The sequence below is a fragment of the Aythya fuligula genome, chromosome 5, assembly GCF_009819795.1.
Source record: "Aythya fuligula isolate bAytFul2 chromosome 5, bAytFul2.pri, whole genome shotgun sequence".
Lineage (NCBI taxonomy): Eukaryota > Metazoa > Chordata > Aves > Anseriformes > Anatidae > Aythya > Aythya fuligula.
Genome location: NC_045563.1, coordinates 21,539,316 through 21,556,812, shown reverse-complemented (window position 1 = coordinate 21,556,812; position 17,497 = coordinate 21,539,316). Strand labels below are relative to the sequence as shown.

The 17,497-nt window shown below is 50.5% G+C and overlaps 2 protein-coding genes across 2 annotated transcripts in view; one reads left to right on the top strand and one right to left on the bottom strand.

Annotated features, from left to right (window-relative positions):
- Window positions 1–3,590: 3,590 nt before the first annotated feature.
- Window positions 3,591–4,278, bottom strand: ASCL2 (achaete-scute family bHLH transcription factor 2). Its single transcript, XM_032189379.1, has one exon. It carries the CDS (start codon window positions 4,098–4,100, stop codon window positions 3,591–3,593), a length of 510 nt encoding a protein of 169 aa, XP_032045270.1. The 5' UTR covers window positions 4,101–4,278.
- Window positions 4,279–8,641: 4,363 nt separating this feature from the next.
- The window catches only part of TSPAN32 (tetraspanin 32), a 28,849-nt gene continuing 19,993 nt past the window's right edge, over window positions 8,642–17,497 (top strand). Inside the window, exons 1-4 of the mRNA XM_032188575.1 lie at window positions 8,642–8,939; window positions 10,261–10,375; window positions 11,299–11,396; window positions 15,780–15,854. Of these exons, the coding sequence (XP_032044466.1) occupies window positions 8,874–8,939; window positions 10,261–10,375; window positions 11,299–11,396; window positions 15,780–15,854 (354 nt within the window). The 5' untranslated portion in view covers window positions 8,642–8,873. The remainder of the gene's footprint in view (window positions 8,940–10,260; window positions 10,376–11,298; window positions 11,397–15,779; window positions 15,855–17,497) is intronic.

Here is a 17,497-nt window from a genome sequence, read left to right as displayed (position 1 = left end):
GGTCCCTGTTCCCAGGAGGAGCTGTGGTAGCCCTGGCATTTGCTGGGGATACCACAAGGTCATAAGACCATGGGAAGGCATTGCTGGTCCTTCTCCAAGGTTGGGTTGTCCTGCTGCATGGGGGCACCCTCATGGCCCCCCCCAGCACTTCCTGTGCACAAGGCTTTAAACAGCTCATGTAGCCCTTTCCTAAGAAATTACTCATTTTAAATAGCACACAAAGACTTCTGGAAGAAGGGTGACCATGGAGGTGGACCTTAGGCTGCCCGTGAGGGCAGCATCATTTAAACACAAGCCTCAAAATAGTGTGGTTCATTGCAAGGAACTACTTTAACATGTGCTGGGCTTCATGTGTTGTGGGTAATGAGGAAGGCTTCAGCCTGAGCAATTCAAAATGCCAAAGGAAGGGCAGGTGATGAAAAATTGAAGGGTTATTTCAGCCTGGGGAAGGGGCTGATAATCCTGATACTGTCCTGCAACTTGTTTCTGCTTCATTAGGTGTGTTTGTGGTGTTGGAAGTGCTGGATGGCCTGTTTTTCCTTAATTACCAGGGTTCATCAGCATATTTCTTCTGACTCTCCTGCAGCTCTGTAGCTTAGGGCTGGGTTTGGGTCTTCCCTGGAGTTTCCCTTTCAGGCACAAAATTCCTGGTTATATGACTGAAGAGAAATTATGTGGTCTTTGGAGACATTCTCCATCCTTGCCCCTGGAGTTTTGGGGAACTGCTTTGTCCTGCTCCCTGGCAGCCCTGGCTGAAAGCAGCAAGCCTGGGCACCTGAGATCCCCCTGTGGTACGGAGGTGACTTTTGTGGTCAGAGGGCTAAATCGCCAAGTCTTTACTCTGGCAGCACTTTGTGTATATGGAGCAGAGGCTTGGGAGTGTGTCTTTGGGGTCAGAAATCTCAGCTTGGTCCAGGTGGCTGCAGGTGAAGACAAGAGTGAGCAGAGCTGGCTGAAAGTACCTGCTGTCTCCACAGCTCTTGGAGACCCCATCCTGCATCCTCCATAATGCTTTTTAAAAGGGCAGAATGATTCAATATCCTGCTTTCTGGTGCAGCCTTCTTCTCAGCTTGATCTGAGAACTTGGTAGTAAGTTGTGGTCACCGTGACTGAGGCCAGAAGTCCCTATGTCCATCTCCTGCTTCCAAAATAGGGACAGACCCTTCTCCCATCGCCCTTTTCCTTCCCCTCAAGCATTGAAAAGACTCATGACCACCTTGTTATTCACCCCAAGTGAATATTCCTGCACATTCCTGATTTCCCTCTATTTGATTTGTACTGAAATGCTGGGTGATAGTGTTAAGGCATTTTCATGCTGACTGAGCTCAGTTTTTTTTTTTCTCCTAATATTAATATTGCTTAAGTGAAAACTGTCCACAGCCCATTTCTTGCCAATACTGTTACAGTTGATACAGCTTTAATGTTGCTGCAAAAGTATCTTGGGTGATCTGATGAACCTATAATGATGCTGGGAGTGACTTGACTCAGAGCCAAATATTGCTTTTGGAAATACTAAAGTGATCAGTGCTCCTAACGAAGGAAAACAAACACCCTGCCAAGCCATAGTAAAATTGTCTGAACAGATGCCTTCTGCCATAGTTGGACACCTGTGAAGGTAAAGGCAGCAGTCCTGCTTCCTAAATCACATGCAGGCTAAGAATAAAGTCCTGCTTCCTAAAATCACGTTAAGCTCTTTTAGGCTAAGAATAAAGTATGTGGTGATCAACAAGTGGTTTGATGGCTGGACTTGGTGACCTTGGTGTCTTCCAGCCTGAATGACTCAATGTCTGACTGAATTTTGAGAGCTGCTCTGTAAGGATGGAGCTCTTCTTCCAACACCAGGGGAAGGTCCCTTGTCACCCACCGGCCCTATGATGTGCTCCAAGTGGAGCACATCACTTAAACCCAGGGCCGCATGGGGCAGAACCTCTGGAAGCAATTTATTGAGCACTTCAGGTCCCAGGGCCTTTCCAAGGGATGGCTTCTTGGAGGAAACCTGATTAGGGAATGAACATGAAGTGCAATAGCCAGTCCTCTGTGTGACTCTTTGCCTGCAGGCTCCAAAATGCTACCTTGCTGTTAGGGCATGATTTTTTTTTTTTTTTGCTCGAGATGGAATTATGTGGGATACATGTATAGATCTGGATTACAAAGCACCCACTGTAACTGCTGGATTTGGGGCTGCTGAGTGACAGTAACCCTCAAAACTTCAGGGCCAGGGGAAATGTTACCTTCCCATTACTTAAGCAGTGGGGAGGTTACACACCAAGTCCCTGCACAGTAGGTTAAATTTAATAACCCATTCTGGCATGGCTTTGCTCAGCAAATTCTGCAAGCCAGCCCACTTTGCTCTGTTCAACTACTGGTGTTCATAAACAGCCCCTTGTCACAGGTTACCATGCCATCACTGCTACATTTTGGTTCACAGCAACCTTTTTACCTCTGGCTTGCCTCCACTGATGCAGGTCTTCAGCAGGTCTCCAGCCCTGCCTGCCCAGGAGAGGAGCTAGAAGTCCCAAAGCCACCTTGATGCACACCTGCTTCTCCCCTGTACCTCGTCTCTGCAAAATCTGCAGCAGTAAATGCAATTGTGCTCAGTGTTGACCAAATTCCCTGCTGCATGTGAAATGTGGCCCAGGGAGCTGTCTGTCTGTTCATCCCCTGGCCTGAGGCACATCTGGCAAGTACATGCATCTTGCAGCCCAGGAACTGTTTATAAATAGATTTTATTTATAAAGTCAATTTACATAAAATAGGATACTCTTTTTAAAAACTGCATATGTACAACTTAAGAAATCCTAGCAAGTGCATACAAAAATGCCTTCAATACATTTTTTAAAAAACTTCAGTTTCAGAGAAGTGAACCTTCACACCAGGCAATCTCAGACACCGTTGTAGGACACAAGGTAACTTTACAGTATTTTACTAGTGTTTGGAGGAGAAAAAAAAAAAAACACCTTTTATCTAAATCATGTATGTTGCCAAAACATTCTAGCTGGCAGTGTTCAAGAACAAGGGAATAGGAGTTGCTAAAAATAGAACTGTCTCCTCAACCCTTTTCCCTAAGGTTTCTTGTACAAAAATAAGTCTTCATACACCACTGTTCCCATAGGCAGTTCAAGTTGCATATAAAACAGAATCTGACACTATAAAAAAATTCCCTCCCCCTCCAGAAACAAGGAAGCATCAAGTAAGTTTGTTTTTCTTGCTTTTTGCCACTCCACCAGTTGCTCAGGCATCTTTCTCTGGAGAAAGCAGGTGAGCACCTTTTTCCATCGGGCTGCCCCGGAGCGGGGTCGTGAGCATCATTGCACTTCAGCTGGGGGAGCCTCGGAGCCCGGCGAGGAACACAGCCAGCAGGGTCCCACCACGGCTGGGTGAGAGGATTTGGGGGAAAGAGGTGTTTTTTTAGGGGGGTGGTGATGTGATGCTGGCTGCTACGGAAGACGGAGGGCCCTGAGGTATATCTGTAAAGAGATCGCAAACCCCACGTTGATCCCTGGAGCGTTGCTAAGCATGAATGAAGAAGCAGCAGCCCCCCCACCCCACCAGAAAAGCAGCCCCCCAAAGCGTGCTCACCTCCCGGCAGCTCAGTAGCTCCCGAGCCAGCTGGTGAAATCCAACAGCTCCCGCTCCTCGGGGCTGAGCTCCCCATCGTAACCACTCTCCTCGGAGGAGCAAGGGGAGGCGGAGGAGTAACCACCGCTGCCGCCACCGCTTTCCCCGACGGTCGCCCGCCCCGGACGGGGCGGGCGGCCGTCGGGGAAAGCGGCAGCGGCGTCGTGCTCGTCCAGGAGCCGCTGCAAGGCACGGATGTACTCGACGGCGGAGCGCAGGGTCTCCACCTTGCTCATCTTCTTGCTGGCGGCCCCGTGGGGGACGTGCTGGCGGAGGGCGGCGAAGCCCAGGTTGACCAAGCGCACCCGGTTGCGCTCCCGTTCGTTGCGGCGAGCCACGGCCGCCGCGGCCCCCCCGGTGCCCGGGAGGGAGGCGAAAGCCAAGCGGCGCTTGCAGCGCAGCAGCTCCGGGGATGGGGGCCGCCGGCGGCCCCGGGGGGCGGAGGGGTGAGGGGGGAGCGGAGGCAGAGCCCCGCTGTTCATCGCCGTGAGGCCACGGCGGCGGAAAGGGGGAGAAAGTTGCTGGGGGGGGAGGTTGGAGTTGAGAGGAAAAGTGAATCGAGGGGAATGCAAATTGGGGGAGAGGAAAGTGGAGCGAAATGCAAGGAAAAGTGTAGCGAAGTGTGGGGAAAATGCAGGTAGAATGCAAAGAAAATGCAAGCAAAATGCGGGGAAAATGCAAGAAAAAAAAATGGAAATAAAATGCGGGTAAAATGTAAATAAAGTACAACCAAAACACAGGTAAAATGCGAGGAGAAATGCAAATAAAATGCAAGCAAAACTCGGGTAAAACGCAAGAAAACCCGCCAGTAAAAATGCAAGAAAAACGAGAGTAAAAATGCGAGCAAAAACGCGAGAAAAATGCAAACGGCCACGCGCGTAAAAATACAAATAAAAACGCAACAAAAAAACTGCAAATAAATAAAAAAAAAAAAAAAAAAAGCAGGGCCAGGAGCAGCCCCGACCGAGGGGGGAATTGCGGCGGGGGCAGCGCCGTGTTGCCCGCCTCCCCCCCTCCCCAAGCCTCCTTCCCGCTGCCGGCTCCGCGGCTGTGCGGCGGGCGCGGCGCCGCCCGGTGCTTATCAACGCCGCCGCTCGCGAGCCCCCGCCGGCCGCACGCGCCCCGCCACGCGCGCCCCCGTGCCGCCCCCCCTCCCCGCCTCCTCCGCGCGCGCCCGGCGCGTGGCGCCGCCGGCCCCCGGTGCCGTCCCGTCCCGTCCCGTCCCGTCCCGTCCCCCCCCAGGCTCCATCCCCAGCCCCAAACCCCGCCCGTGCGCCGCGCCCCCGGGTGGTGGGTTGGGTTGAGTTGGGTTGGGTTGAGTGGTTTTTTTTTTTGGCTTTTTTGGGGGGTGAAGGGGAGGTGTGGGGCTGCTTGGGGGCACGGCGGGGAGGGGCTCTGCCGGGTCTCTGCGCCCCCTCTCCCCAAAAAATGAGTGCGAAGGGGTTGCGGGTGCTGGAGGGTTTAGGGTTAAGGGGCAACCCCGGGGGTCAAGGGGGTGATAGGGAAATGCGGTGTGTGAGCTCGGCTAAAAAAAAAAATAAATAAATAAAAATGCAAACTAAGCCAAAGTGAGAGATGCAGAGTTAAACCCTGCTGCTCTCAGCCCCAGCTTGCATTTCTGGGTGAGGAGCAGGACCTGGGCAGCAGGCGATGCCCCCACCCATGCAGACCTGCCTCCCCACAGGTAGGTGCAGCAGGGTCTGCTCACGGCATGGGGTGCGTTTTGCTGCGGGAGGTCCAGGGGAGCTGCTTGCAGGGGTAAATGAAGCGGCGTGCAGTGTTTGCAGGGTTTGCTCCAGGCTGGTGCTTGGTTTCTGTCTGTGCAAGCTCTGCTTGCCCCTGGGTTTGTGTGGCACTTGCTGGGGATTGTGCTGGGCAGAGAGGGCACTGCTGCAGCAGGGCAGCGTTGCTGGTCTTTTAGTAGCAGGTGCTCAAAAAGTCACTGCTGGTGCAAGCCTTGCTCTCAGGAAAGAGGAAGCTGCTTTCTTATGAGCTGTTCAAGAGAAAACTTTCTGCAATGCTCAAGAGTAATAACCGGATTTTCATGGTACAGAAATAACTACAGGGATTCCTTTTATTATTCTTGGTAACACAAAAAGGCACCTGGGAGCACAGCAGAGCACGCGCTGGGCTCACCCCCGCAGGGAGCCCTCCATCACACGGAGCTGCTGCACTTGATTTTGCCTCCACTTCTGCACCTCATCAAAAAGTGACAGAGGCCCATCACGACATGGCTGGACAGGGACAAATGTGAGCAATAAGTGGCAGGGGGTGGCCGAGCATCCTCGGCAAGCAGGTGCATGCCACCTGGGCTCTTCTTGCACTGTTTTTGCTGGAGCAGGGCTGGAGCTGCTGCTTGGATGTATTGCTGGCACAGCTGGCTCCCGAGCAGCCCCAGGTTGCAATGTGAATGCTACGTGGGAAAGCAAAAAGACTTGAGTTTGAGAATGGCGGTGGGCTTTAGAGCCATGAATGTGGTTGTTTCAGTTTTGGGAGGGGATAGAATGAAAGTTGAGTTTGGTCTGGGAACTGCCTGCCTTCAGTTTACACTTTTTCTTGCTGGTTTGTCTTCTCCCAAGCCAAGCCTTGCTTCCGCTCACAGCACGGTCCCACGCTGAATTCTAACCTTGGCAAAACCCAGCGCCCTCCCTCTCCTTCCCTCCTCAAAAAGAGACAGCTGTGGGCTTAAAAGTTGAGGTTTCAGCTTGCTGGTGCCCATGTGCCGTAGGAATGCTAAGCAGGCTGCACGAAGTGTCCTTGTGGTGCCTGGGGGAAGGCAGGCTTTGCATCCCGGGGTTCACACAGCCAGGGCACGCTTTGGTGCAGGGAGCCTTCATGCTGGCACGTTTTATCTGCACACGTGCTCACGAGTGCAGCCGTGCTATGGGCACCTGTGAACCTGCCACATTTGGAGCCATTCCCACCTGCTGTTTTGCAGGAGGTTTTTCTTTGCCTGCTGCTGGGCTCTGCTGTGAATGACTCGTGCTGCAGTGATGCTGTTGCACTGCTGATGGCTACACTGACAGTGAGAGACCTAGAAAAGTGCAAAGCAAGAAAGCGCCCATACAAACCCAGCCTCTTCTCCTAAACTTCTGTTCAGTCCCACAGCAAATCTCGCAGCTCCTTCAGGGCTCACATCTGACAGCATGGGCAGCATTTCCCTCCAACTCAGAAGCGGGCTGGAGGTTTTTCAGCTCAGCAAAAACACACTCTCAGTTTGTTCCTTTTTTTTTTTTTTTTTTTTTTTTTTTCTCTTTTTTACATCAGTCCTTTCCTTCTGGCTGAGGTGCTGTGTACTTCCTCCACCACTGCAGATGGGGATACCCGTGCTTGGTTTTGCAGCCCATCGATCTGAAGCTTGCAGCCTGCCACGAGGACCAAGGAAGAAGGCACCTGGAACCCCCTGAGGGTATGTTGAGCCTCGCTCCCCCCTTCCTGTGCTCTGGCTGATAACCAAAGATAAGGGAGGAAGCCACAGACTGGAGCTGTGGTCACCTGTGGTTTTCGCAGCGAGCTGGGAGCAATAAGCTGTGCTCTGGCAAAGGAGAGCAGCTGAGAAAAACTGGCAGCAAGATGGGAGGGCTGCAGGAAGGGCCACGCTGATGGCCAGCACATGTGGTAGAAACAGCCAAAAATCCCACCGAGGTACCGGGAACAGGTATCTGCAACCAAACCAGGTAAAAGGTCTGCTTAGACCGGGTGGTTAAAGCTCCAGCCCTGCCAGCTTGGCAAGGCAGGAAACAAGCTTGGGTTTTAGGGCTGGAGATGAAACAAGGCAGAGCATCCTCTGGGGAGAGAAGAGCAGCACCTCGAGAGGGGTGTAGGTGAGGATCTGTGTGTTGTGTAGCGAGCTCCGAGGGCGGTGATGGTGCTGCTGCCTTTGAAGCCCCTGCGGGTGCTGCGCCCAGGCCCCCCGAGCCCTCAGGGCTGGCCGGCAGCCCGGCAGAGCTGCTCCACAAAGCCCCCGGGGCTCCGGGCAGGTTTTTTGCGGGGCTGTGGGGACCTCTAGCGTGGGATCCGCCTGTGCACGGGGCTCTCCACAGTCTGGCGCTGCGGGTGACGAAGGAACGGGGCTTTAGGATGAGAAACCCAGCAGGGCAGGGACCCGCCAGCCACAGGGGACCCATCTTTCTGGGAACTGCTCTGGCAGCTCTCGTTGGTGTCTCTGGGGGTGCAACCAAGATGTTTTGCAAGAAAGCTCTTCCTTTCCCGGGCAGAAAAGGAGTAAGAAAAGCATGGCATGCTTTTTTCCTGTGCACATGGCTTTGTGCAATGTGCTTTGTCTTGCATCTCTGTTCTGCAAAGCGCATCTTCCTTCCTTTTTCCCCTCCCCTCTTACTTCTCTGTCATTTTACGGTAGCCACTGATGTGGGATGGTTTTATCTTTTTTCCCCTTCTTTGCCTCATGGGAGGACCGTGGCTATTTCCCGTCACTGCTCCACGGTCTAGCTCTGGAGCCAAGGATTATTAAAGCACTCAGTCACAGAGTCTCCCTTTAGGCAGGTTGTTCTTGAGGCTTCTTCTCAATTTTAATTTCAGGAAAGATACATCCAGCAGGCAGCCGGTTTTGAAGCACAAGCCTCTTCTGGAAGGCATCTGTGAAGCTGCTATTGTCACCTTCAGTGCTGTATTTTTATGTCCCCTGTTTTCATAGGGGGAAAAAGAACACTCTGCAAGCCTGTCACCTGTAAGAGCTGTTCCCTGTGATGCCATGCCACTGCTCCAGGACTGCAGAAAGGCAAGTTAAGGGGAAACAAAGATCAGTTGGGTGATTTTCATGCTGCACAAGACCAGAAGTCACCTGGGCCTGAGGGTCTGTAGCTGTGAGACCATGGGGCTGCAGTGCAGGGGAGGAGAGCCAAAATGTGCATGCACAGGGTGGTGGGGTGCTTTTGAAGCAGGGGTTGTATCTACATATCTGCAAATAACATTTCCCTAACCTTTTTCCCAAGAAATAATTAATGCTTTTTTTTTTTTTTTTTTTTTTTTTTTTTTTTTTTTTTCTTCCCTCTAAGAACTTGACTCTGAGCTGCATGGCAAGCCATTTTTCTGCCTGCTTTTCCTCGCTTCCCACCTAGCTGCGTGGCTGCATTTGTGGGCTGCCAGCAGTTTGCTCTGGGCAGGTTTTAACAGGGGAGAAAGAAGAGGTGGGGACTACACTTCCCAAGAGGCTCCACTGTGGCCGTGCCTCCCTTCGGTGGCTTTATCAAGAGCTGGAGGGACCAACAGCCAGCTCTCCCTGGGGACAAGCAGCCATGGGGCCGAGGTGTGGGATGAGGACTGCCAAGTGCCAGCTGATGGCCACCAGCCTCTGCATCATGGTAAGCAAGCAACTTTGGGGGCAGAGGATGGGATCTCTGAAAAATTGGGGTGAGGAGAACAACTGCTTTCACCAGCCCTGCTCGGAAAGGGTCAGCTTTTCCCACGTTCTGTTTTTTGGGTGTGGAGGGGCAAGCAAAGCAAACTGCCTGAGTTATCATTGCGCCCTGCACAGTTATCGTGGGCCACCAGCATCACCGCCCCGCAGCTGATAGACTTCTGGTTTCTCAGGCTGCCGCAGCTGCTTCACAACTGGAAGAGGAAAGGAAAGCAGCATGGGTGGCTTTCAGCAAAAAATAAAGATGTTTGCTCCTCTCTTTTGGGGTTTAAAAGAGAGTCCTGGTGTAATTTCACTCGTTTCTGGGAGGTGGTCACCAGGAGATGGGATGGGTGAGGATGTGCAACTGCAGGGCTTTGGTGGAAGCATGTGTGATGGTGTTCCCTCCGTGGACCCACAGACCTGCCCCACAAAGAAAACACAATTCTAGGGATCCTTTTTAACAGCTTTTTGAAGCAAATTCAAGAAGCACTTCTTGACGTCACAAGGAGTTCAGGGGAAAACACACCACCGTTAGAGCTGATGGGAAGCCATGGACACTTGGGAATGCTTCTATTGGATGCTTCTGAGTTGTAAAGGCTCACTGCATTTTCACCTCATGGACATTTTCAAGCTTCAGAAGAAAACAGAATTAGGTTCTGTAGTTAGTTCAAAAAGTGTTGGTGGCTTGGAAAGAGTGTAATTAAAGGGCAATACCTTATTTCAGTCCACGCCTGAAATTCCAAGTTTGTCAAAATTTCATCTTTTTGGGACTTGTGGCTGTACATTGCTTGTTCTTCCAAATGACCTAAGGTGTCAAAGGAGGACTGCTACCAAACACGTTCAGAGGAGATGCTACCATGCAGCTGCCATGGGTGGCTAGAATCACGTTACTGCTGTGTTGGAGGATTCCTTGGGCTGGTGTTTCTCAGAAATCTGAGCTAGCTGGTGTTGCACTAAGCATTTTGCTGGGCGTGGATCGAGATACGCAATAACGCACAGCATGAGGAAATCATAGGTGCTGTAAATTAGGTTATTTGTAAGCAGAAAATGCTATGGTTTGGAGGAACTTAGCTTCTGAAACTATAGTATCATTTTAGTATGTATGTGTCTAGGATTTGTCCTGCTACGTGCATTTTGGGGTCTGTTCAGTGTTGTCCTTCATGGCTGTTTGGATGTCGAGGCTGTCTGCCTGTGGATAGAACTCAGGAGCATCCAGACACATTGTGTGCACTCAGCAGGACCTGCCACTGTGTAAATCCCTTCCTCCAAACCTTCCTTTGCAGCTGCTGGGGCTGTCCATCGCCACGCTGAGCACAGTCACCCACTACGGGCTGCGCTTCACCGTCATCAGCAACATCTCCCCCGAGAGCAACTCCTACCGGGTCATCCACCACACAGGTACGTCACGGTTACGCCCCAGCGAGACCTCTGGGGAAGGCAGGATCTGGGGCCTGGAGGATGCTCTAGGGCTAAAGGAGTCCTGCAGGCACTGTTTTTCCCACTGTTTTTGGACCCACACTGCATCTTTCCATCTTTCCCCTGTGCTGCAGAGCAAGCCCAGGGGCAGCTCAGCCAGATGTAGGTGGACCTAAAGGTGTGGTGGGACTGGAGGTGCCACGGGAGCATGGGGAGAGGGGCTGCTACAGGGATTGAGGCTGAATATGGTTAAAAATGATGCTGGGAGGAGAATGGGAGAGGAGAAATGAGTGGAAAAAGCTTTTCTTGGGGGAAAAATGTTTTCATTTCTTTTCCCCTGGTTTAATTTGGGCCCTGGAAGGTACAAAGGTCATAGGGAAAGACTAAATGAAGGAGAAATACAAACTGAGTCTTGGATACAAGACCAGAGCAAAGAGATGAGAACAGCCTGATACTTCACGCTTAGCCCTGAGCCAGGGCTGCAAAGCACTCGGGTACCGGCTGTGGCCCTGCCTTGGCCGGGAGGAAACCAGCGGGCGAGTGGTGCAGGAGATTAGCGGTACGCCGAGCCCTGATAGCAGCCGCGGAGCATCTGCTGCTCTTCAGCATCCCCAGTTTGGGGGCATCTTTATCAGAGGGCTGAAGTAATTGTCAGCTTATGGGCATCCTCCCAGGGTGCCTGGCTCTGCTGGAGCTGGGGTTGCTGCTCAGAGGCCTGCAAGATGAGCAAAGCAACTGGGAAATGATGAGTAAGTTATAAAGCATTCGAGTTCTGCAAAGTGGTCTTCTTACACCACCTCCCCAAAATGCAGTTTTTGTCCTCTCCCCGAGCAAAAGCATTTTGCCATTAGTCCCCTCGAAGTCTTGGTGTCTGACCGCAGATCCCATGTCCGGCTTCCTTCCAGCTTTCTACGTTGGCATCTGCCTTAGCATGACCCTGATCCTCGCAGCCCTGCTGAGCTCGGCCGCCACGGTACGGGAGTCACAGTGCCTCACAGCGACGGTGCGTATCCCTCCCGAGGGGCCGGCTGGGAGCGGGTGGCGTGCAGGCACTCACACCTTCAACCTGCTGCATGCACGTAGGGGTAGGACATCCCATTACACCACACTGTGCTGCAAGGGGATGTTTTTTATAATGCACAGCCTGGCCTGACCCCGTGGGGCTCCTCCAGCTGAGGATTGCATCTTTATGCACCTTGTTGTTGGCTTTTTGGTGATGGTGGTGGGGTTTTCTTGTTTTGTTTTGTTTTGTTTTCCAAAGCAATTGCAGTTATGATGCACTTTTTGAGCAGTGTTTGAGCCTGGACTGTATGCTTTGCAGGAAGCCATGCGATTTCGTTAAGTTCTGGGGAGAAAAGCTCCCATTTTGGCTCATCGGTGCCTAGGGGCTGGGGTGACACGCTTCCCACGAGGCTGGTATTTACGTGCTTTCTCCAGGCTCCTGCTGGCTTTGCCCCAGCACCTTCACTTCGGCTCCTGCCGGCTCCAGGCCCCTTTTGGCCGCTGGGGGGGGCCGGGGAGCTGGCGCTGGGCAAGGCACAGCCGTGTCTGGGTAGCAGCCGAGAGCCCTAGGAATAGTCGAGGAGCCCAGGGCGGCCAGTTTATCCTCTGGGATTTCTCCTGGCTTTGGGACAGGGCTGGAAAGGTGCACTTGTCCTCCCTGCAGAGCTCTGAAGCACCTCCTGCACCGCTCCTCCTTGCACAAACAGCTCACCAGCATGGTAACAACTTGCATCGCAGGGTTTCTATAGGGGACCTTTTCCTAGACCTCTAAGTTGGCATACAGCCCTTTAAAGCTGTTGATATCTTGCAGCAGGGATTATCCTGCAGCTGGTTTCCCCACCAGTCCCTACCCACATTTGATCTTGGATGTGAAAGCTGGAGATGAAGGCAGAGAGCCAGCCTCTGAGGTCGGATGTGACCACGGGCAGGAGTAGCACAAGTCAGACCTTTGGGGCTCTGAACAGTCTCCTCCTTCAGGAGGGCTGCATATGCAGAAGAGGGGCTTCAGTCCTTTTTGTCCTAATGACAACGATGGGTGCAGGGTGGTTAGAAACCAGAATGAGTTGAATCAGCAGCTCATGTCATAGCTGCAGCAGCGGCACCAGCCCAGGCAGAAACCTCTGCACACCCACCAGTGCTTGCAGGGAAGCTGGTTCCTGGAGAACAACTGAGATCTTAGAGATAAAATATTACTTTCAAAAATCCTGGACTGTTATTCCCAGAGCTCCTCTTCAATGGGGGAGCAGTGACTGGTTTATTGACTCTCCTCCAGCTGCAGTCCTGCTTCTTGGTGATATGCAGTGCACCAGGCAGGCAGCCCTGAATGTAAACATCCTGCAGCTCTCATGGCCTCTGAAGGCCATACTTCTATTGAAGGGGAGGAAAAGGAAGGAAAACTGCAATTTTGCTAGCACTTCTTGTACAAAAGGAACTGGCTCTGACAGCATTTAAGGCACCGTGTGATGGTAGCTGGTCAGACAAGGAGAGAGGGGGGTGGGGGGCGGCAGAGAACAACCAGAATATCCCACCTGAAACTCTCACACTTGAACTTTCCAGCCTAAAAATTACTCAAAATAAGTGTTTGGGATGGATCAACTGTTTCAAGCAATTTCTGTGGTGGAAAAGGCTCGGTGGATGCCCAGTGTAACCCAGCTTCTCACTGAGTGATGTGCCAGCAGGGCCAGCACACAGCACAGGCTGTTTGCTTTACTGCCCCCAGGTGTGTAATTGCAGGCAAGTGCTTTAAGGGTCCTTGATAACCCAGCAGCACACTTCAGCATCTCGGTTTTGCTGTGAATTTGTCTCTTCATAGTGCTGTAACACATCTGTGTGACAGCACTCCCCAGGAGCAGGCATTGATGCTGCGCTCAGCTGGAGCTGAGGAAGGGTTCCTCCTGCAGACAGAGATTGCAGGCAAGGCTTAAATGGAAAGGCAAGCACGCCACGTGCTGTTAGGTGAACTGGGGCAGGGAGGGAGGGCTGCAATCTGATGGATGCAATCTGAAATTATCTATCCCCTTCCCTGTCCCTGGGCTGTGAGTTATTGCAGGGGGAGGCTCTCACAGCAGCACCAAAAAGCAGCCAGAGCAGGGGAGGTCACAGATCTGCTCCTTCCCTGGCTGGGGGGTGGCTTGGCAGAGCTGCCCAGCCCGCCTGGGGCCAGAGCATCCCTCCCTCAGCCCCAGTAACTTTCCCTTTGCTCTCCCGAAGCATCAGCAAGGTGCTGCTGGGGATGCTGCTAACTGCGTGGCACAGGGAGGATGCTGATGCTCAGGGACTGCTTTACCCAAAGGGTAAGCATGAGAAGGGTGAATTAAAAGTTACGCCCGCCGAGAGATGGCACACCATTTCTGCAGATGCTGCTGAGTCTCTAGGGGCTGAATTGTTCCTTGCAGCGAGGACGGGAATGAGGTCATTCATAAAAGAGGGACTGATGGCGGAGGGTGACAGTGGGGCTGTCCTCCTCCAGGGAGCCCCTCCACACATCACGTGCAAGCTGCATGTTGCCTTTTCATTTTTATTTTCTTTTTCCTCCAAATATCTTCTAATATAATCAGAAAATTGCACTTCTAAAAGTGCTTTTGGCCAGGAAAAGGAGACAGCAGCCTATGATTCATTTATAAGATGCTCTGGGGGCCGTGTAATTGCTTTGCACCGGCTGGAGGTCCCCAAGGGGCTGCGTCTCTATTCCCAGAGACGCTAGGCAGAAGTAAAGGGAGAGCTGATGTTGAAGGACTGTGGGCTGGAACTGAGGAAGGGAAGATGAGCAAGCGGATTTGATACTGCTGGTTTTTCTGGCCCCAGAGGGATGTCGTAAGTGTGGGAAGGATGGGAGAGTAAAAGGGGAGAAATCCAGGTGATGCCACTTGCATGCTGGGGTTCTCACTTCACAGGTTCACAGCAGGTCCTCTTGGTTATGGGAGAGCTTTCCCATTGCTGCCAGTGTTGGTTTTTCATCTACCTTAATTTTCTTTTCTTTTCTTTTTTTTTTTTTTTTTTTCAAGCCTGATTTTGGTCCTAAATTGGATGAAAACATTGACTCTGCTATGCTGTTTGTCTGAGGGTGGTGTAAAGAGGCAGCAAAATGCCAGGGCTGGTTCCATTGTGGAACAATCTGAAAAGTCATTCTGCTGGCATGTGCTTGTACATTTCCAGGATTTGAAGTAACATATTTTCCTTTCTTAGAGTATATGGAGGCTTTCTTTTTCTAAAAGCTTTTTTTTTTACTTCTTAAGCAAAAGTTACTCTTTTTCCTTCCCTTAAGCTTGCATTTGGTAAAATTTCATGAAATATTTAATCTTTAAGTGATTTAAACTAGGTCATATTATTGAAGTATTCAGATGGGGAAAAAAAAAAAAGAGAGAGAGAGAAAACAAAATAAGCTGTAGTCAGATGGGTAGTTTTCTCCTGACGCATAACTCCTTTTTGGAAGAGGGACTGTTTCATGGAAAAGCTTGTAAGGGCAATAATTTACAACTGCTGCTTATTCATCATCACTTGCCATTCTCAGACTAAGCTGTGGATTCATATTTGATGAATCCATTTGGCCTTCAAACGTTTTATAGGCACTTTTTTTTTCTTTTTAATGTGAACAAGATCCTTTGGTCCAGCTGTCACAACAGGTACTGATGTTTACATCAGGATTGGCTTTTTGTTTTGGACTGAATTTCTTCAAATAAAGAGACAGCACGTCTGACTTCCAGCTCTGTGAGCCTGGGGAAGAAGACAAAAGTCAAGCTGCCTCCTGTGTCATTGCTGTCATTGTTTGGACTCCCCAGGGTCATTTGCTGGCCTTGGTTGTATTTCTGTCTTCCTTTTGTCTAAGCAGGTCAACGTGGCCATGCAGCTCCGACATAGCTGACAGTGCTGAGATGTGGGCCAAGGGAAAGTTCAGCTCCTTTCCCAACACTGGTTGTTCTCCATCCCACTTCTTTATGGACTATTCATTTATGGACTTTAGAGTTTTCCCCTCCTTGAAACCCACAACTGACTTTCAGACATGGGGGATTGGATCCCTCGAGAGAGGTGCTATTTTTGTGCATGCTCTTGCTTCATAAGGGGAGCATGTAAACATTATTTATTTATTTATTTATAAGAAGAATTTGGGCATATTAGGTTAGCTGCTCCACAGGAAGCCGAGTGATTTTTTTTGGTCAACCCCTTCAAATGGCCACGTTGTAATCAGAGGGTTCCTGATGGAGAATCATGCTATTGCGCATCCAATTTCTTACAAGTTATGAAGCATACCAAGAGAAAGCAATGCTTAGCTCTAATTTTAACCAAACTTGCTTGAACAAGCACATTAAATATGTTCCTAGCATGTTTTCACATGGATGTCTTCTCCCCATAGCGTAACTGATAATAATTTTCTCTTTATCCTCAGGGGTTTTTCTGCTTCACTCTGGCCTTCTGCGGGCTGATACCAGCTGCCTGCTGGAGATATGCGCGCAGCACAGAGGTAAGCTTCCTCTGCTAGGAAATACCAGCAGCCTCTCATCAGATGCAGGTTTTGTACCAATTTCTCCTTTTAAAAGGGACAGCTGGTGGTAATTAAGCCATCCTCATCAAGGTCTATAGGATGTATGTTGTGTTACATCCCTCCTCTGCAAGAAATAGGTTATTTAAAGGGAGAGAAGGGATTGTGGGGTGCTGGCCCCAGAAATTCTTAGACAGGACAAATGTTTTCTCTTGAAGGTAAATTGAAATATATATCTTGTTTTAAATAGCTTTGGATGTTTCATTTTTTGAAAAATAAGGTGTTTGGCTTTTGGAAAGTTTTCTTTTTTTCTTTTTTTTTTTTTTGTCTCAAATATCGGGCAGTCTCCAGCCAGCTCTAATTCCTGGTAACTTCACCTGGGAGCCTCAGTTCAAAGGTTGTGGCTGCTTGGTTTGTCTCTGTCTCTGTTGAGATCTATGAGAAACACCCAGGAATTGTGCCTGTTAACCAGCAGCAGTGGCACAGTGAAATAGCTAGTGTGAAAAACAGCATTTGGGGTTGACGTCATGCTGGGATGCATGGTCTGGAGGAGAAGACTGCAGGAGGCTTGATTTTCAGGTCTCTGAATTGTTACTCCAGAGCTCGCTGCTGGAGAGCTGGATGGTGCTGCAGATGAAGGGTGATGGGGAGATGTAAGGTATGTGACAGCAGGATGGGGCTTAGTACTTCAGGAAGGCTGGACTTTTAATTCTTTCCTGAGCTGATATCATTTCTTTTCATCTGCTTTACACGTTTACTCCTCTTCCTATTCAGGTGAATTTGCTGCTTCTTGGTCTTAATTCCACCCATGCTCAAAAAAAAAAAAGAGAGAGAGATCTGGGATTGAAATTTTTTGTGGAGCATGGTTCCACCAAAACCCCAGAGATTCAGTCTGTGCTCGGGCTGCTGCAATTGCACCTCTTTGTGCTCACACTCGACCCACAGAACACAGCTCGTAGAAACTCCATGTTGTAATGGTTTGGTGTCCTGTGGGGAGGTTAAAATCCTGTCCCTGTGGGGCTGTAAGACCAAAGGGCAATGGGGAAGCAGTAAGGGATAAGCTCCTGCCTCTAGAAAGCTTGCCCACAGCTGACCAGGAGCTGAAGATCCTCTGCAATAAGGGTCAGACCAAAGGCACCAGATCTCAGAAAGGCAGGAACACAAAAACCCAGCATGTGTGGAGCAATGCTTTCCAGCTGCCTACAGCCTGTCACTTAGAGATGAGCTGCTGGTTCTTTTGTGTGTGATGTCCTCTGGATTTTTTTTTTCCTCCATGAATTTGTCCAGCTGCTTTGAAAACGTCAGGTGAACACTGATGGCATAGCAGCAGTGTTCATCTCTATTGCAGCACCACCTGTGCACAAAGGTCCCACCCTTACCTGGCTAAAGCAGTGTCCATCAGAGCTGAGACATCCATAGCAAAGAGTCTTCTTACAGCTTCTGTATAAATTTTCCTTGGTTTCAGGCAAAGCTATGAAAATATGTCATTTTCACACTAGCATTTAAATATGGAAATAATAATTTGCAATCAATACAAAAGGGAGACCTCAAGCAGGGAATCTCCTTCTTCTGCACAGGTTTCTAATGAGAGCTTTAAACAGAAGCGTTGTTACCAAAGAAGTGGC

What these genes read in the sequence shown, in the direction of transcription:
- ASCL2 (XM_032189379.1), bottom strand. Translation starts at nt 4,100, where the DNA reads ATGAACAGCGGGGCTCTGCCTCCGCTCCCCCCTCACCCCTCCGCCCCC.